The sequence below is a fragment of the Bubalus kerabau genome, chromosome 4, assembly GCF_029407905.1.
Source record: "Bubalus kerabau isolate K-KA32 ecotype Philippines breed swamp buffalo chromosome 4, PCC_UOA_SB_1v2, whole genome shotgun sequence".
Taxonomy (NCBI): domain Eukaryota; kingdom Metazoa; phylum Chordata; class Mammalia; order Artiodactyla; family Bovidae; genus Bubalus; species Bubalus kerabau.
The window spans coordinates 148342344-148361662 of NC_073627.1; the positions used below are offsets into that span (position 1 = coordinate 148342344).

At 44.7% G+C, this 19319-nt stretch overlaps 2 protein-coding genes and 1 pseudogene across 7 annotated transcripts; 2 read left to right on the forward strand and 1 right to left on the reverse strand.

The window, feature by feature from the left end:
- Nucleotides 1–3307: 3307 nt before the first annotated feature.
- CTSL (cathepsin L) lies at nt 3308–9228 on the forward strand. The gene is made up of 8 exons (XM_055578984.1): nt 3308–3410; nt 3994–4129; nt 4634–4756; nt 4851–4997; nt 5468–5692; nt 7229–7391; nt 8269–8386; nt 8854–9228. Exons 1-8 carry the CDS (start codon nt 3319–3321, stop codon nt 8951–8953), a joined length of 1104 nt encoding a protein of 367 aa, XP_055434959.1. The 5' UTR covers nt 3308–3318; the 3' UTR covers nt 8954–9228.
- Nucleotides 9229–10007: 779 nt separating this feature from the next.
- LOC129651003 (CTD nuclear envelope phosphatase 1-like) lies at nt 10008–11154 on the reverse strand (annotated as a pseudogene).
- Nucleotides 11155–12030: 876 nt separating this feature from the next.
- Nucleotides 12031–17524, forward strand: LOC129650470 (uncharacterized). Of its 6 annotated transcripts, none has more exons than XR_008713784.1 (4): nt 12031–12344; nt 13362–13483; nt 15028–15121; nt 16729–17524. XR_008713784.1 is itself a non-coding variant. In XM_055578986.1 (4 exons), exons 1-4 carry the CDS (start codon nt 13150–13152, stop codon nt 16748–16750), a joined length of 1038 nt encoding a protein of 345 aa, XP_055434961.1. In that variant the 5' UTR covers nt 12351–13149; the 3' UTR covers nt 16751–17524. The 6 variants fall into 6 exon arrangements, 3 of the variants coding, with proteins under 3 accessions (XP_055434962.1, XP_055434961.1, XP_055434960.1); XM_055578986.1 differs by lacking the exon at nt 12031–12344 and adding an exon at nt 12351–13230 and having other exon boundaries at nt 13362–14202; XR_008713785.1 differs by lacking the exon at nt 13362–13483.
- The last annotated feature ends 1795 nt before the right edge of the window (nt 17525–19319 follow it).

The following is a 19319-nucleotide window of genomic DNA, read 5'->3' on the forward strand; positions in this document are numbered from 1 at the left end:
AGCAGATGACACCACCCTTATGGCAGAAAGTGAAGAGGAACTAAAAAGTCTCTTGATGAAAGTGAAAGAGAAGAGTGAAAAAGTTGGCTTACAGCTCAACATTCAGAAAACGAAGATCATGGCATCTGGTCCCATCACTTCATGGGAAATAGATGGGGAAACAGTGTCAGACTTTATTTTATTGGGCTCCAAAATCACTGCAGATGGTGAGTGCAGCCATGAAATTAAAAGATGCTTACTCTTTGGAAGGAAAGTTATGACCAACCTAGATTGCATATTCAAAAGCAGAGACACTTTGCCAACAAAGGTCCGTCTAGTCAAGGCTATGGTTTTTCCTGTGGTCATGTATGGATGTGAAAGTTGGACTGTGAAGAAAGCTGAGCGCCAAAGAATTGATGCTTTTGAACTGTGGTGTTGGAGAAGACTCTTGAGAGTCCCTTGGACTGAAAGGAGCTCCAACCAGTCCATCCTAAAGGAGATCAGTCCTGGGTGTTCATTGGAAGGACTGATGCTGAAGCTGAAACTCCAGTACTTTGGCCACTTCATGTGAAGAGTTGACTCATTAGGAAAGACCCTGATGCTGGGAGGGATTGGGGGCAAGAGGAGAAGGGGACGACGGAGGATGAGATGGCTGGATGGCATCACCGACTCGATGGACATGAGTTTGGGTAGGCTCCAGGAGTTGGTGATGGTCAGGGAGGCCTGGCATGCTGCGATTCATGGGGTTGCAAAGAGTCGGACACGACTGAGCGACTGAAATGAACTGAACAACATGAATAAACCTTTAAGACATTATGTTAAGTGAAATAAGCCTAAGATGACAAATATTACATGATTCCATAGTGGTTGCCAAAGGCTTCTGGGGTGGGGGGCGGGCAGCGGGCAGGGAGAAATGCAGTGTTATTGTTTCGTGGTACAGAGCTTCTGTTTCGGAACATGAAAATGCTCCAAAGATGGGTGATGGTTATGGTTGCACAACAATGTGAATGTACTTAATGCCATAGGACTGTACACTTAAATAAACATGTTTATGTTATGTAGATATTAACATAGTAAAATTACATGTCTGATTGTGCTTCTAAAATGCTTATAAACTTAATCTTAAGTACAAATTAGTTCAGAAGTCCAGTGAATCATGACTACATTTTAACTTAAATGATTCAAAATATGCGCAGAAAAAAAGTAATGTGGGACAGGACATGAGGTAATGATCATTTTTTTCTAAAAGGGATTTTCTATAATGAATATGTTTTTATGTAGTAAAGGACAAACATGTACAAAGTTTGACTTGTGTTCCCTAAGTTCTTAGTTATGTAAATTAGTATTTAACCTATGAACCTATTTTCCTCCATTTAAAACGTTTCGCTGTCATTTAAATCCTGACATTCAATATAAATTAAAGTAGAAATCACTGAAGTAAAAGTCACAATTCTTAATCTCCAGAAAAGGACCTTTTCTTAAATCTTAAATTTCTTTCCTTAAATCTTTTTTTTGTTGTTCTCAAGACCCATTTATTTATTTTTTAATATAAATTTATTTATTTTAATTGGAGGCTAATTACTTTACAATATTGTATTGGTTTTGCCATATGTCAACATGAATCTGCCACGGGTGTACACCTGTTCCCCATCCTGAACCCCCTGCCACCTCCCTCCCCATATCATCCCTCTGGGTCATCCCAGTGCACCAGCCCCAAGCACCCTGTATCATGCATCAAACCTGGACTGGCAATTCATTTCACATATGATATTATATATGTTTCAATGCCATTCTCCCATATCATCCCACCCTCGCCCTCTCCCACAGAGTCCAAAAGACTGTTCTATACATCTCTGTCTCTTTTGCTGTCTCACATACAGGGTTATCTTTACCATCTTTCTAAATTCCATATATATGCATTAGTATACTGTATTGGTGTTTTTCTTTCTGGCTTGCTTCACTCTGTATAATAGGCTTCAGTTTCCTCCACCTCATTAGAACTGATTCAAATGTATCCTTTTAAATGGCTGAGTAATACTTCATTGTGTATATGTACCACAGCTTTCTTATCCATTCATCTGCTGATGGACATCTAGGTTGCTTCCATGTCCTGGCTATTATAAACAGTGCTGCAATGAACATTGGGGTACACGTGTCTCTTTCAATTCTGGTTTGCTCGGTGTGTATTCCTAGCAGTGGGATTGCTGGGTCATATGGCAGTTCTAGTTCCAGTTTTTTATCTTTCCTTAAATCTTAAATTTCTTAAATCTCGAGAAAAGGACCTAGATACTAAGGAAGAAGAGCGGGAAAGTAAAAGCAGTTACTGCTGCTGCTGCTAAGTCACTTCAGTCGTGTCTGACTCTGTGCGACCCCATAGACAGCGCCCATCAGGCTCCACCGTCCCTGGGATTCTCCAGGCAAGAACACTGGAGTGGGTTGCCATTTCCTTCTCCAACGCAGGAAAGTGAAAAGTGAAAGTGAAGCCGCTCAGTGTGTCCGACTCTTAGCAACCCCATGGACTGCAGCCTACCAGGCTCCTCCATCCATGGGATTTTCCAGGCAAGAGTACTGGAGTGGGGTGTCATTGCCTACCCTCCATTTTTCCTTTTTTCTTAATTAAACTAAAATTTTCTGTAAACAACTCGTTTCTGTTGGTTTTGAGGAAAACTTAAGAGACAAGAAGAACCCCTAACTGGGGAAGACAGGAGAAGGGTATTACAAAATACCACCTCTTCTCTGGAGAGCCTCCCAGCCCTTTGCCTTCCTGGGATTTGGGCAGTGACCAGGGCACCACATTCTCTGAGGAACTGCGATTCTGCTCCTCAAACCCAGCTTGTACCATCCTTAACCCTGGAGGTCGGCTTGCGAGCTTTGCATTCCTCCAGCCTGCCCCACCTTCGCTGTGGAATAAGCGGGAGCCCCTGTATGAGACAGTTCTCAGTCCTCCCGAAGACTTTCACCAAGAACTCTAGGATTAGGACTTAAAATTTAAACAAAACAAAACAAAACCCTAAGGAAGGAGGCACAGGGTTACGCTAAAAATCCACTTGGGACCCCGTGCAAGCCTCTTTTAGTGAACCACCGACCAAGCGCACGAATTCGATGTAATTAGTTCATCTGGGTCCCCAGGGAGGCGCCGGCCGCCCTCCTCAGTTCTGCCCAGTGGCCCCCCAGCTCGCTGCCGTGGGGTCCACTGAGGCAGGTACCTGGACAACTTGGGACCAGCCCTGTCACGCGCCGGGAGTCCCAGCACAGGGGCCCCGCCTATATGAGGCTCAGCCAATCGCGGGGCGTGCTAACGGGGGGCGGGGCCTACCGAGCTCTGTCCTGGAGCCTTAAATGGAAGGTCTTGGTGTCCACAACCCAACTTTAGACGCCCCGGGATCCGGAGCCGCCGGTTGCGCCTGTGCGGCAGGCAGCCCTCACCACAGGTGAGCGCCACGGGATGGGACATGGCGCGGCGGGGTCACTCCGGCTAGCAGCGCGACTGCAGCCTTGGGGGTTGAGGGCTTGGGGAGGGGTTCCAGGAGGCGCCGGTGTGACAAGGCAGTATGACCTCCGATAGCTGGACTGCAGAGCGTTTGTCGGCACCGCGTCTACATACTCTGTCAGCGGAGGGAGTTCGCTGGCCGGCCCCTGGGCTGGGCCCGCCTGCAGCGCGGGAAGGTGGCTCGTCCGGGCCGCTGTTTGAGTCCCAGAAGAGCCTCATCCTGTCCCGCGCGGAAACTGGGATCCCAGAGCTCTTTTTCTCCACCCACATCCATAGACTTCCCCTCTGTCCTTTTATAAATACTTGGGAATATAAATGTTTTTACTCCACCATTCAGTTCAGTTCAGTCGCTCAGTCGTGTCCGACTCTTTGCGACCCCATGAATCGCAGCACGCCAGGTCTCCCTGTCCATCACCAGCTCCCGGAGTTCACCCAGACTCACGTCCATCATAGTGGCTCAAAAAAAAAGATGGCCTTTTAGAAAGATTGGTTTAATCAGATACTCATTTCTTCTCCCTTCCTAGGTTTTTGAACATGAATCCTTCACTCCTCCTGACAGCCCTTTGCTTGGGAATAGCCTCAGCTGCTCCAAAATATAACCACAGTTTAGATACACAATGGAAATTGTGGAAGGCAGTACACAGGAAACCATACGACTTGGTTGGTAACATCTGAACCTGTCCATCTGAAACCCTGCAGAGAATGGTCCATGCTGTTGGGAGTTTATAGCAGATAGTAGTTTCTTGAGGCTGGCTCTTGTCAGGGCAGTAACTTCATGGCACCTGTCACTGAGTACACTATGGGCATTTGCCCTGTCATGTGGGCGCTGGAGAACAGCTCCCAAGAGTATAGAGCCATCTCTGGCCATGGTCTCTCTTCCTCTTTATATACAAATCCACTTGGTGACGGTGTATGCTGTCGCTTCAGTCGTGTCCAACTCTGTGACCAGGCTCCTCTGTCCATGGGATTTTCCAGGCAAGAATATTAGAGTGGGTTGCCATACCCTCCTTCAGGGGATCATCCCAACGCAGGGATTGAATCTGTGTTTCTTGCATCTCCTGCCTTGGCACAGGAGTTCTTTACCACTTAGCACCACCTGGTGAAGCCCTTGGTGAGTTGGTTTTAAATAGAATAAAAGAATATAGGCTACCTGTTTGCTTCTAGAATGAAGAAGGATGGAGAAAAGCGGTGTGGAAGAAGAATATGAAAATGATTGAGCTGCATAATCAGGAATACAGCCAAGGGAAACATAGCTTCCGCATGGCAATGAATGCCTTTGGTGACATGGTGAGTGTGGCATGAATTTTTTGTGCCTTCTCTCCTTAACACTTTAGCAAAATAACCTCTTGCTTTTCAACATTCTATTTCCTTTTCCTTGAAGACCAATGAAGAATTCAGGCACATGATGAATGGCTTTCAAAGGCAGAAGAACAAGAAGGGGAAAGAGTTCCATGAAACTATCTTTGCTTCGATTCCCCCATCCATGGATTGGAGAGAGAAAGGCTATGTAACTCCTGTGAAGAATCAGGTATGATGGTATTCAGCAAATCTCTCTCCAAGAGTAAAGCCAAATAGGAGTTGCCATCCTTGCTATGATACACTGTGCTGCTGCTGCTGCTAAGTCGCTTCAGTCGTGTCCGACTCTGTGCGACCCCATAGACGGCAGCCCACCAGGCTCCTCTGTCCCTAGGATTCTCTAGGCAAGAACACTGGAGTGGGTTGCCATTTCCTTCTCCAGTGCATGAAAGTGAAAAGTGAAAGTGAAGTTGCTCAGTCGTGTCCAACTCTTAGTGACCCCATGGACTGGAGCCTACCAGGCTCTTCCATCCATGGGATTTTCCAGGCAAAAGTACTAGAGTCGGGTGCCATTGCCTTCTCCGGATACACTGTGCAACAACATGCAATTCACTAGGTTTTAAAAGCATTTCCAAATATATGGGCTACTGTCAAAGTCTTGCTATTTGTTTTGTAACTTATGCTTTTAAATTTTGTTTTCAGGGTAAATGTGGTTCTTGTTGGGCTTTTAGTGCCACAGGTGCTCTTGAAGGACAGATGTTCCGAAAAACTGGCAAACTTGTTTCACTGAGTGAACAGAACCTGGTGGACTGCTCTCAGCCTGAAGGCAATCGGGGTTGTCACGGTGGCTTCACAGATAATGCCTTCCAGTATGTTTTGGACGTTGGAGGCCTGGACTCAGAGGAATCTTATCCATACACTGGATTGGTAAGAGGAGCTCCTTGTTATCAAAGTTGAACACTTTAGGGGAAAACAGATATCATGTTTAGAATCCACATTTTAGATTGTAGAATCTTTATCTGCAGACTGTCAGAACTGTCATTAAAATAGCCTTGCACAGTTCTCTGTTTAGCTACTTACCATGTGTTCATGCTGTCGCTTCAATCATATCCAACTCTGTGTGACCTTCTGGACTGTAGCCCACCAGGCTCCTTTCTCCGTGGAATTCTCCAGGCAAGATTACTGAAGTGGGTTGCCATGTCCTCCTCCAGAGGATCTTCCTGACCCAGGGATCAAACTCACATCTTTTATGTCACCTGTATTGGCAGTCAGGTTCTTTACCACTAGTGCTACTTGGGAGCCCAGATAGTTACCATAAAGCTGTTAATATTTCTATTGAATGTGGAAATATACATTTGTTGTTGTTGTTGTTTAGTCACTCAGTCGTATCTGACTCTTTTGCAACCTTTTTGGGCTCCAAAATCACTGCAGATGGTGACTGCACCATGAAATTAAAAGACACTTACTCCTTGGAAGAAAAGTTATGACCAACCTAGATTGCATATTCAAAAGCAGAGACATTACTTTGCCAACAAAGGTCCGTCTAGTCAAGGCTATGGTGTTTCCAGTGGTCATGTATGGATGTGAGAGTTGGACTGTGAAGAAAGCTGAGCACCAAAGAATTGATGCTTTTGAACTGTGGTGTTGGAGAAGACTCTTGAGAGTTCCTTGGACAGCAAGGACATCCAACCAGTCCATCCTAAAGGAGATCAGTCCTGGGTATTCATTGGAAGGACTGATGCTGAAGCTGAAACTCCAATACTTTGGCCACCTCATGCAAAGAGTTGACCCATTGGAAAAGACTCTGATGCTGGGAGGGATTGGGGGCAGGAGGAGAAGGGGACGACAGAGGATGAGATGGCTGGATGGCATCACCAACTCGATGGACATGATTTTGGTTGAACTCCGTGAGATGGTGATGGACAGGGAGGCCTGGCGTGCTGCAATTCATGGGGTCGCAAAGAGTCAGACACGACTGAGCGACTGAACTGAACTGAACTGAACTGAGACTGTAGCCTGCCAGGCTCCTCTGTCTGTGGGATTTACTGGGCAAGATTACCAGAGTAGGTTGCCATTTCCCGCTCCAGGAGATCTTCCCAACCCAGGGATCAAACCCCTGCCTCCATGTCTCCTGCCTTGTAGGGATCAAACCCCTGTCTCCTACCTTGTAGGAGTAAAGGTGGATTATTTACTGCTGAGGCACCGGGGAAATATACATATCATTCTTTATAAGTACAAATTTCTCCTGAGTAAAGATTTCTTATGGGCAGGTAGATTGAGAGTGTCTGATTGCATAGACACAAGCTAATTTTTACATTTCAAAACAGCCAATGGCATTTCATCTCCTGGGATGCTTTGTAACAAACTTGACTTGGAAATCATTAAGCTGCAGATTGTCTTGAACTCATGTATGCCAGGAGGAGGATGGTATTAATCAAGTCACTTCCCCATTACCTTTAAAAGGTTGGCACCTGCCATTACAATCCCAACAATTCTGCTGCTAATGAAACTGGTTTCGTGGACCTCCCTAAGCAGGAGAAGGCTCTTATGAAGGCAGTGGCAACTTTGGGCCCCATCTCTGTTGCTGTAGATGCACACAATCCATCTTTCCAGTTCTACAAGTCAGGTAAGTATTTGTCTATGTTGAAATTTAGGCAGAAAAATTGGAAAATCACCATGACATACAGCAAAACTGACTCTTTGGTATGTAGAATTCAATGTAAAATTTGAAGGTATATAGATTTAATATAGTTGTTAATGTTAGTATTTGTGCCTGATGTGTCCATTTGACATTACTTGAACCATGTCCCCATGATTTTAAGCACTTCATAAATATATTTGAATGGCTACTTAATTTGATTAGTATAGCTTAATTTACTTTTTTCCAGTGCTCAGTTGTGTCCATAACTCTTTGCAGCCCCATGGACTGTAGTCCACCAGGCTCCTCTGCCTGTAGAATTTTCCAGGCAAGAATGCTGAAGTGGGTTGCCATTTCCTACTCAAGGGGATCTTCCCAAACCAGAGATTGAACCCACGTCCCGTGAGTCTCCTGCATTGGCAGGCAGATTCTTTACTACTAGCACCACCTGGAAAGTCCTATTTATGACTGTAGCCACCCAGAGTTTCAACTGTTAGACCTTTGAAATTTTCCAAAGAATTTTGCTACTGTAATTAAAACCAGAAAGAACTTCTTGGCTGAAGTAATTTTGTGTTGTGTGCTATTTCCCTAGACTGAATGTCCTGAAAGTAAAATGATAAGATTTTAAGGAGTGTTTTTTTATGTCTCTTGACATGTTGTTTACAAAAGAGAGTATGCCATTTGTATATCTGCTAGTGTTAGATGAGGGCCTGGATGCCTAGCCTAAAATGAAAAAAAAAATCTTGTTTTTAAATCTTATCTAGATTTATATCATTTAGCTTAATTTTGAGATGTCTTCTTAGCCTGATTAATAGACTAGGTCACTTGGAGGTCTTCACCCCAACATTGTATTTTATTTTCCCAGGCATTTATTATGAGCCAAATTGCAGCAGTGAATCCGTGGATCATGCTGTTCTGGTAGTTGGCTATGGCTTTGAAGGAGCAGACTCAGATGACAATAAATATTGGCTTGTCAAAAACAGGTATAAAATGCCCCAAATACTTATATTTGAGGTTGAAAAGGGGAGTCCTTTTTGAAATCAGCATTTGAATTCAGGTCCTCAAATCCTTAAGTACACTTCTGAAGTCTTATGCCACTTAGGATGATCACAGGCATATTAATGTTTGATTATAACATTAAGATACTGTCTGAAGTTGCCTAAGGTATTGATGTAGTTTGGGTATCATCTCATTTCTAAATCCAAACATTTTTTAAATTCTAAAACACATCTGGCCCCAAGAGTTTCTTTTTTACGTCTCTAATTTTATAGTTCTGTGAAAGGTTTGGGATAGAAGTTATTTATACATTTAGAACTCAACCATGAACAAGAACAACTGCATTTCTTGCTTCTTTCTGAATCTGTCTTGACCTCTGGTGCACTGTTTAAGTATTAATAAATATAAATGTGTTTGATTCTTCATATAAAACGAAAACCTTCTCTTCTTTCAGCTGGGGTGAACACTGGGGCATGAATGGCTACATAAAGATGGCCAAAGACCAGAACAACCACTGTGGAATCGCCACCATGGCCAGTTATCCTACTGTCTAAATCTCAAAGGCTGGATTAAGAACAATATCCAGAGGAAGGATATTCTCTTAAAACTGACCAGACTTTACTGTGTGGGAATGAAAGACTTGAATCATTGAAGATCCAAGTTGTGATCTGAATTCTGTGACCTTTTACACTGGTGAAATGTTACCACTTCTTTCCCTACTGTTGTAAATATGTTTGTATGATCAACTTGCCTAATGAATTTTGAACTTTCATGTTTTAAAAGGATGTATACAGTTTTACCTTTTAAAATAAAACTTTATTTCAGAATAGAGGTGGCTTCTTTCTGTTTTTAATACATTACATTTTTAGAGTAAAAAACATAATTGGGCTCTTAAGACATAACTGATTATTTTTTGTTGTTGTTTAGTTGCTAAGTCACGTCTGACTCTTTTGTGACCCCATGGACTATAGCCCACAAGGCTCCTCTGTCCATAGAATTCCCCAGGCAAGAATACCAGAGTGGGTTGCCATTTCCTTTTCCAGGGGGATCTTCCCAACCCAGGGATCAAACTCACGTCTTCTGCATTGCAGGTAGGTTCTTTACCTCTGAGCCACCAGGGAAGCCCCTAACCGAATGTGCCAGTGGTCTATTAGGAGAATGGCTGTGTGGCCTTCTGGTTCTTATAGTTATGAATATGCAGATCTTATGTTAGCTGCCCACTGACTGTGTCTGACATCCCTTGAATAGAGCAAAATTTGACAATCTAAAGGACAAGGGTAAGTCGTTTTGTACAAGAGTTATTAAAAAATCAAATCAAAACAAAGTTAGCTTGGATTCTCTTTTGAGCCTCCTAGATTACTGAATGTGTCTCATACTCTGGCCAGTCGTGTTTCTCGACTGGCCAGAGCACTGTTGTGGCTCTCCTAGGCCTCTGCTTAGGTCCCAGTCTGGAGTTTTCAGGGAGTGCGAACATGAAGTTAAAGGGTGGCTGCTTCAAAATCTGGCCCTTGTGTCCATCCAGACTCCATACAGAGTGCAGGGCTCTGAGGGCAGAGAGGGTGGGAGGGGCAGACCCTGCGCAGGCCGTCGTCACCATTGGACAGGGCATCAAACAGCCTCCCGAGGGCTCAACCTCCCTTCCCCCCACCCCAACTCAGGGGGAGGAGAAGCAGCTACCACCAGAGCCTGTTGGTGAGGTTTTCCGCTCAGCACAGAACAAACATCAGTGGTGAACCCGAGGGCATCTGGCATCAGAATCAGGCCAAGAAGGGTGAGATTGCTGGGGTCACTGGGCCAGGATTTGATGGGGATGGCCTTGGCTGGCTTCTGTAAGCCCTGGGGAGTCATGCAGGATCACAGTGCTGGAGAAGTCACTGTGGACCACAGAGAGTGTCCTGGAGGTAGTGGCCAGATTCCAAAGTGCAGTGCCGTCTGTAGCATTTCCAGAGTGCTTCTGCTATTATCCAGTGCATCAGCCACAGTACAGCCCCGAGGCTCCACGCTTGCTGTGACCACCACCAGCTGGGACCACTGGCTCACCTCTTCCAGGAAGGAAGCCACAGGGGGCCTCTTAACTACAAAATCCCAAGGGGATGTTTGTCTATTGCCACCTCCAGAATGAAGTCAGGAGGTGTTCCAGGTGGACTGTGGGCCTCAGGACCCCACGAAAAGGGGAATGAGTAACACCAGGATCTTCCCTTCACCTGGCTTGGCCGATTCCGGGACACATGACCGCCAGATCCCTGGTGGGGGGAACGCGGTAATGGGATGGGGTGGGGGGTGGGTGCCGAGGTGGCAGAGTCCCAAGGGGCAGAAGAGGATGCAGAGAGGGGCATGGAAGGGGCGGCTCAGAAAGCCACCCACGACGAGTCATCTTTCTGATGACTTAGACAGTCCAGTAGAACAGGGAGCTGGGGGACAGACGTGGGCAGCCCACTGGGGCCCACGTGGGCTGGGAGTGGTACCGACGGCTTCGCGGAAGTTACCCGCAGGGCCGAGATAAGTGGTGCTACAGTGGGGTCCTCTGAGACCAGGCGGGAAGGGGATGAAGAATTGAGGAGCTAGGGAGAAGGGAGGGAAGGATAAGGAAGGGGGAGGGGCAGGGGAAGCAGGGGGTGGCCTGCTGCACAGGCGTTCTAGGGCACTGCCCTCGGGAAAGACAGTAAATTGTTTTCATAAGGAAATAATTCACATTTTGGAAAAGTGAACACACATGCATATAATTTCCAATCGAGAAAAGGGCCTTAGAGGTCATGATCGTTTGGCGCACAATGTTATAGGCTATAACTCTGAAAAGCAATGTCCCAGGGCCTGTTTCTGGTGCAACTTGCCGGACTTCTAGTGAAGACAACGTGGCTACTTTGCAAAAGACCCAAAGCAGTGCCAAGAATGTTTGTCTTCACATCCATAAGCAATGAGGGACAAGCACCCACTTTTGAGACTGGACTTCAAAAGTAGTCTGGTGGCCTCAGAGGTGGACAATAGGTGAATATCAAAAGTGATTGTCTGAAGCCTAATTTACACCTAGGTCCCTAATTCCTGAATTTGATTTTAAAAAGAAAAACCCTACATTCTGCAGGCTAAGGAAACACATAGTATTTACTGTCTTTGGGTTTAAAATTATCATATTCCTACTCAGGGAAATTAAAAGCAAGTGGAAGCATTCAGTTAATAGAATGCTACTGAGAGGGTAACAGGCAGGAAGGCCAGGGGTCTCCAAATGGAGGAAATAGCCTGCAAGTGTCAGACATTTTTCTCTCTCTTAAGCGGCAGGAGGAAACAAACTAGAAATATTTTTTTCCTTCTCTATACAAATTTAAAGAGAGGTTTCTCTTAAAATACTGTGTTGCCATAATGACACCTGGTTTCACCTGAAGTTAGCTATTCTTGAGCCTAGAGATAACCAATGCCTTTTTCTTATGGAAATGTTTGTCTTAAGCTATGCTAATGTACTACGCCTTTACCCCAAACTCTGTCTCCAAGTCGGTTCCGCCTCTTGGCCCAAAACCTACTTGACAAACCAGTATGTTATACTCAGATATTGTTCCCCTAATCTATGTAAATGAAACTATTTGTATGGTGGTCTGTCCTTCTTTAAGATTCAAGTTAATTATTTTATGGCCCAAGATAAACCATTTGGTGCCATTCTAAATTTTAAGACATTCCTTTCTTTCATTAACAGACTGCTAGTGACTATATAACATCCAGCTGAAGACTAGCAAGGGGGTACTCTTTTTGCCCCCTTCTGATGCCTATGTCAGAAGCTTTCTCTATCTCCTTTATACTTTAATAAAACTTTATTACACAAAAGCTCTGAGCTATCAAGCCTTGTCTCTGGCCCCGGATTGAATTCTTCTCCTCCGGGAGCCAAGAATCCTGGTGTATTCGCGTGATTCAACAACAACCTTTCATCTTGGGGGCTCGTCCGGGATCCTTCAGGACAAGGTAAGGATGCTTGGAGCTTTAGTTCTTTGTTCTCTTAGCGAACACGTTTTCTGCTGTGTTTTACTAACTCTTCCGTGTGCTTGTGTGAATGAATGGCAGGCTCTGCGTGAAGCAAGTAAGGGGCCCTGCTCTGCGGTTCCACAGTGATCTCATACGGCTTATGGGAGAAACCTGTTGGGGTGTTATACCGACCTGTCAATGCCAAGAGGCACCCAGTGTCTCCTTCGAGAACCGACCAGAAATGGGCAAAGCGTGTGGACCGAACTCTCCTTTCTCGGTCAAACTTTTCGGTCTCTTTGACCATTTCATAACTCCTTGAGAATTAGAAGTACTAACCTAATCTATCGGATCATAGACTTTCAAGAGATTTGTGATCTATATTGTTACTGTATACTGTGGCTTAGGTCCCAAACTTGGATTGGTATTCAAGAAAGCGCCTAGCCTCGCTAGGAATCGAAAGTTCGGAAGCTAGATGGAGCTCTAGCTCCCAGAACATCTCTGAGGTTAAAGGTTACGCAGATTGGGACTGTGATGGGTTTTTTCCTTTGTTAACGCCGGCTCTTAGTGGATCAGAGGAGGCTGTTATACTGGTGTGGTGATGCTTGGAAAGAACATCTCAGTTTTATGTTCGCGTCGGTCTTATTGTAGTCAGGAAATGCTCAGGGTCGTGCACAGGCACTCAGGTGACGAATGTTTCCCACAGCGGTTTTAGCTTGGGAGGCATTCCGGAAGGTTACTCTGATTCACCCCAGGTGACATCAGAGACAAACAAGGTTAAGGGTGAAGAGCTGGACGTCAAGTAGGGATGCTATCAAGTCTACCCCTGGTACATCCCCACCCCATCTCGGTGGTAGAACCGGGAGGGACGAGTACGGCGCCTGCGTCGGTAAGGGACAGACTAAGTCCGACCAGGAAGGAAAAGCTTTTGGTGTAACGTCTGTCTACACCCCCATCTAGAGCAGGGAGGGACGCCTCCGGTAGAAAAAATGGCGCTGGTCGCTTTTTTCTCTCTTACAGATGGGAGCTAACAATTCCAGCCTCACTCCTTTGAACTGTATCCTGAAAAACTGGGATAGATTTGATCCCCAGGGCTTAAAGAAGACACACCTGGTCTTCCTATGTGATACTGCATGGCCACGGTATCCATTGGAGGACAGCGAACGGTGGCCAGTTAGAGGGTCTCTTAAGTATAATACTGTTCTACAATTAGACCGGTTCTGTAAGGAACAAGGGAAATGGGTAGAAGTAGCATATGTGTTGCCCTTTTACTCTCTGCGAAATATGCCAGACTTATGTCCTAAGGGTATAGATTTGGGCGTGAAACCTTCAGCTCCCTCCTGTCCTCTTACTTTGCCCCCGTGCTGGGGACTCCAAACTGGGATTCAAACTGCCCACATGGAGGTCCAAACAACTCCTGTCTCAGTACGACCTCAGACTACTCTGGTTTCAGTAGAAACTCAGACCATCGAAGTAAGAGATGAGATAGAGGACAGGAGACAAAGAGAAGAAGAAAAACAGGTTTCTCCAATCTATCCCTGGGATCATATGCGCAGAGCAGCCAGAGAGACTGAGGAACAGCCACAAAAGCTGTTGCCTCTTTATGAAACACCCACCGGGAGAAATAATCAGTCTGTGAGAGTTAATAAGCCTTTCTCTTATCAAGAAATACAAAGAATCAAGGAGGATCTGGGAGACTATTTAGATGACCCAGAAAAATATATTAGAGCTTTTAAAGGTGTTACTCTGCTTTATGACCTCACTTGGAAGGATGTGATGTATATCTTGAGACAAACGCTGACTCCCAAGTCAAAGACTCGAGTTTTGGGAAAAGCGGTTGCTTATGGAGATGAATGGCTTGGTAATGAATCAGTAGAGAAGAGGGAGAACGAGATAGCGGCCCTCCCCACTGAGAATCAGGCGGTCCCAACTATAGAACCAGACTGGGACTACAACACAGCTAAAGAAAGATGGGATCAAAATCATTTTGTTAGATGTATTCTTGAAGGACTTAGGCAGGCACGTTCTAAGCCTTTAAACTATGGCAAATTGACAGATATAGAACAGGAGGAAAAAGAAGCTCCTGGTAAATTCCTAGATAGACTGAGAGAAGGCCTTCACAGATTCACTGAGATTGATCCCGAAAGTGAAGAGGGAAAAGTGATCTTAAAAGATAGATTTCTCACTCAGTCGGCTCCAGATATCCGCAGTAAGCTATTAAAACAGGCGTATGGACCAAATCAGTCTTTAGATACTCTGTTACAACTGGCTCAGACAGTCTATTATGGTAGGGAATATGAGGAAAAGAAAGAAAGGCAAAAAAAGACAAAGGAAAAGGCGGAAGCCTTCGCCATGGCTATGAAAAACGTTCTTAAACAGCCTGAGAAAAGTGCCCAGAGGGGCCCAGGTGAAAAGAGATGGGCTTGCTACTACTGTGGAAAGGAGGGGCACCTCAAGCGGGATTGCCCTCAGGCATCTAAGCCGCCCCCGGCTCCATGTCCGGTCTGCAAAGGACCACACTGGAAGAGAGACTGCCCCCAGAGGCGTAGGTCTCCCGGGTCGGACTCTCAAGACAATCAGGACTGAAGGTGCCCGGGGGTCCCCACACAAGCTCCCGTCCTAATTACACCTGAGGAACCCCGGGTATTAATAGTTGTGGGGGGCCAATCTGTCGATTTCCTTTTAGATACTGGGGCAACTTATTCTGTGCTCACTGAAGCCCCTGGCCCACTTTCTTCCCGATCCGCTTCCGTAATGGGACTGTCTGGACGAGCCAACAGGTATTATTTCAGTTATTCTTTATCTTGCAACTGAGATTCTGTGCTGTTTTCACACGAGTTTCTGATTGTGCCAGAATCTCCCTCACCCCTCTTGGGAAGGGATATACTGAGCAAGGTCCATGCCTCTGTTTTCATGAATATGGAGCCCTCCCTTTCTCTCCCTTTAGTTGAACAAAATGTAAATCCTAGAGTATGGGCAGATGGAAAATCTGTGGGTCGAGCTCAAAATGCTATTCCTGTAGTTGTTAAGCTCAAAGACCCGCACGTATTTCCACATAAGAAGCAGTATCCACTGAAACCTGAAGTTAAGGAAGGGTTAAAACCCATCATTGAAAATTTAAAGGAACAGGGACTATTAATTTCCTGTTAACAGTCCTTGCAACACTCCTATTTGGGGTATAAAGAAATCGAATGGTAAATGGAGACTAGTTCAAGATTTACGAATAATAAATGAGGCTGTAGTTCCTTTACACCCTGTAGTGCCTAATCCTTATACTCTATTGTCTGAAATTCCTGAACGGGCCAAATATTTCTCAGTAATTGATTTAAAAGATGCCTTCTATTCAGTGCCTTTGACGAAAAAAAGTCAATTCCTATTTGCCTTTGAAGACCCTACGCAGCCAGCTTCTCAATTAACCTGGACAGTTTTGCCCCAGAGATTTCGTGACAGTCCTCACTTATTCGGACAAAGTTTGTCACGAGATCTCCAAAGTTTAATAGCTCTGAAACAGTGGTGTTACAATATGTAGATGATATTTTGCTCTGTGCTGAGACAGAGGAAGCTTGTTCGCGAGCCTCAGAAGATTTCTTAAACTTTCTGGCGGACTGTGGTTACAAGGCATTAAGAGAAAAGGCTCAGCTTTGTCAACAATCGGTTAGATATCTGGGCTTAATCATATCAGAAGGGACTAGGGCCATAGGCCCTGAGAGAATTAAACCTATACTAAATCACCCCCTACCTATGACTTTAAGACAATTGAGAGGATTTTTGGGAATCACAGGTTACTGTCACATTTGGATTCCGGGTTACGGGGAACTTGCCCGGCCTTTATATAAACTTATAGCTGAAACTCAGCAGGCCCAAACCGACAAACTGGTTTGGTCTCCAGAAGCTCAAAAGGCTTTTAAGGTTCTTCAGACTGCTCTCCTGCAAGCTCCAGCTCTGAGCTTGCCCACAGGGTCAGAATTTAATTTGTTTGTCACTGAAAAAAAAGGTGTGGCATTGGGAGTTTTGACACAACCCCGAGGGCCTCACCAGCAACCTGTTGCTTATCTAAGCAGAGAATTAGATGTAGTTTCACGTGGGTGGCCCTACTGCCTAAGAGTAATTGGGGCAGCGGCTTTATTAGCACCTGAAGCTTTGAAAATAATTAATGGACGAAACCTTACTGTCCTGACTTCTCATGATGTGAGTGGAATCTTAAATTCTAAGGTTAATATTTGGATGACAGACAGTAGGCTTCTTAAGTATCAGTCATTGTTGTTAGAAGGACCAGTAACTAAGCTTAAAGTTTGTGGAAATTTAAATCCTGCCACTTTCCTTCCTGAGAAGGAAAATGAAACACCTGATCACGATTGTTCTCAATTCCTAACTTTAAACTTTGCAGCTCGAGAAGATCTAAAGGATAAACTGCTGGGTCTGCGGAGCACTCCCCTCTTCGTCAATAGAAGGCTTCCCGTGGTGGACATCCCCACTTCAAGAAAAAGACTTTCTCCAAGTCTGTGAATACCTTCGACAACAAACACATGTGATGCCTCTTCTTCATCTGATGACAACTACCAACCCTAAAATGGACTGGTGCAACACTTTGTACTCTAACTATGGACATAATGTGACTTTTAATTTTGATTATACATTTTCTAGGTTCAATGACTATTTTTCTACATATAAGGTAAATAGGTCTAGATCTAATGGTTTTTTACCTGACGTTTATCAAATATGGGACGAGGTTACATGGCTAACTCCTGAAAAAGGACGCTTAATATCTACTGCCTCTATATGCTGGGAACAAACAGAGCCGTCCCCAAAAGTTAGCCAACAACTTAATTACAATGATTGGAAACAATTGGGATATTTGTCTCAAGAAACATGCAGTGTAATCATTCCCGTGTTTTCCAACCCCAGATCAGGTTCTCCCTTTGTCTGGCCAGGCACAAATTGGGACTGGATATCTCAGTCGCGCTGGTTTGCTCCAAATGGGACTTATTGGATATGTGGCTCTTACCTATGGGCGTGGCTTCCCCCTGGTTGGATAGGGAGATGCACCCTGGGTCTAGCCTTTACTCATGGCTTTATATTTTCAGAGCTTCCAGAAAAGCCTGCTAATTTACCCCACCTTAAAACTCGGTGGACAAGGTCTGTATTTTATTGGTATGATTATTTGGCTGCAGCGTTTGTTCCCTCTTTGGGAACTACAGATGTTATGTTACGAGTGGATGCTTTGACTAATTTTACTCAACAGACATTACAAGATTCTCAGAAGGCTATTTCAGCTCTTAATGCTGAACAAGCACAAATTAGAAAGGTGGTTTTACAAAACAGATTGGCTCTAGATATTCTGACAGCTGCACAAGGAGGAACCTGTGCCATTATTCATACCCAATGCTGTACATACATACCTGATATGAGCACGAATGTTACTCATTTTACTAACCACATGAACAAGATGATTAGGGCCATGGATACTCCTGAAGCCTCAATTGCCTCACTTTGGGAGACGTTAACTAGTTCCCCATGGTGGACAACTATCTTAATTACAATAATTCTGGTTGTTTTGTTCTTGCTGTTTGCTCCCTGCATCTGTAATTGTATAACTGGATTTGTTTCTAGCCGCATGAAAGCTTTTAAGTTACAAATGGTTGCTCAAACTCCTGCTACTGCTGTAGCTTCCTCCGACTACTATTTGGGGCCCCTGGATCAGATATCCTCAATATGAGGATTAGGAGAATATGTTGCCTCATCAATTTAGGGACAACGCCCCTTGTCAGCTCGGAAGTAGTTATGGAATGAGAACGACGCCCCTTTTCCCTAGGCAACATAATTCTCCTAAAAGAAAAGGGGGGAATGAGAGGGTAACAGGCAGGAAGGCCAGGGGTCTCCAAATGGAGGAAATAGCCTGCAAGTGTCAGACATTTTTCTCTCTCTTAAGCGGCAGGAGGAAACAAACTAGAAATATTTTTTTCCTTCTCTATACAAATTTAAAGAGAGGTTTCTCTTAAAATACTGTGTTGCCATAATGACACCTGGTTTCACCTGAAGTTAGCTATTCTTGAGCCTAGAGATAACCAATGCCTTTTTCTTATGGAAATGTTTGTCTTAAGCTATGCTAATGTACTACGCCTTTACCCCAAACTCTGTCTCCAAGTCGGTTCCGCCTCTTGGCTCAAAACCTACTTGACAAACCAGTATGTTATACTCAGATATTGTTCCCCTAATCTATGTAAATGAAACTATTTGTATGGTGGTCTGTCCTTCTTTAAGATTCAAGTTAATTATTTTATGGCCCAAGATAAACCATTTGGTGCCATTCTAAATTTTAAGACATTCCTTTCTTTCATTAACAGACTGCTAGTGACTATATAACATCCAGCTGAAGACTAGCAAGGGGGTACTCTTTTTGCCCCCTTCTGATGCCTATGTCAGAAGCTTTCTCTATCTCCTTTATACTTTAATAAAACTTTATTACACAAAAGCTCTGAGCTATCAAGCCTTGTCTCTGGCCCCGGATTGAATTCTTCTCCTCCGGGAGCCAAGAATCCTGGTGTATTCGCGTGATTCAACAACAACCTTTCACTACGAGGACATGAAGTGGAGCACAGTTAGGGTCTCAGCCCACGAAACTTCCAGCAGCCTCTGGTCAAGTCCATCTGCACTGGACTGTGTGTCATGCTGGAGCTTCAGTGTGGCCACATGTGCTTCCATTTCCAACTTCCTTACCCAAAATGAAGATGTGTTTGGAGTAAAAGTCTGTGGGTTTTGAGATAGCACGACCCAGTGTAGCCACAGGAAAATTTGGGAGGCTCCCAATCTGAGCCCCTTCGACTGGTTGGGGCCAGATTGAGACACCAGAATTGTAGCATCCTCTGTGTCCTGGTGACGCTGTGGATGAGACATTCCGAATCCCGAGGAGAAGATGGTGCTATTCAAGGGAGGTGGTTGAAACACCAGAAGGGAGAGAAACCTAACGTGGACCCAGAG

Bases quoted from the DNA above. Each gene is read 5' to 3' on its own strand.
- CTSL (XM_055578984.1), top strand. From the start codon at position 3,319: ATGGAAGGTCTTGGTGTCCACAACCCAACTTTAGACGCCCCGGGATCC. The intron at 5,693-7,228 runs GTAAGAGGAGCT...TACCTTTAAAAG, and splicing joins CTTATCCATACACTGGATTG to GTTGGCACCTGCCATTACAA. The intron at 7,392-8,268 runs GTAAGTATTTGT...TTATTTTCCCAG, and splicing joins TTTCCAGTTCTACAAGTCAG to GCATTTATTATGAGCCAAAT.
- LOC129650470 (XM_055578985.1), top strand. From the start codon at position 13,150: ATGCTATCAAGTCTACCCCTGGTACATCCCCACCCCATCTCGGTGGTA. The intron at 13,231-13,361 runs GTAAGGGACAGA...TCTCTCTTACAG, and splicing joins CGAGTACGGCGCCTGCGTCG to ATGGGAGCTAACAATTCCAG. The intron at 14,203-16,728 runs GTAATGAATCAG...TAAACTTTGCAG, and splicing joins TTATGGAGATGAATGGCTTG to CTCGAGAAGATCTAAAGGAT.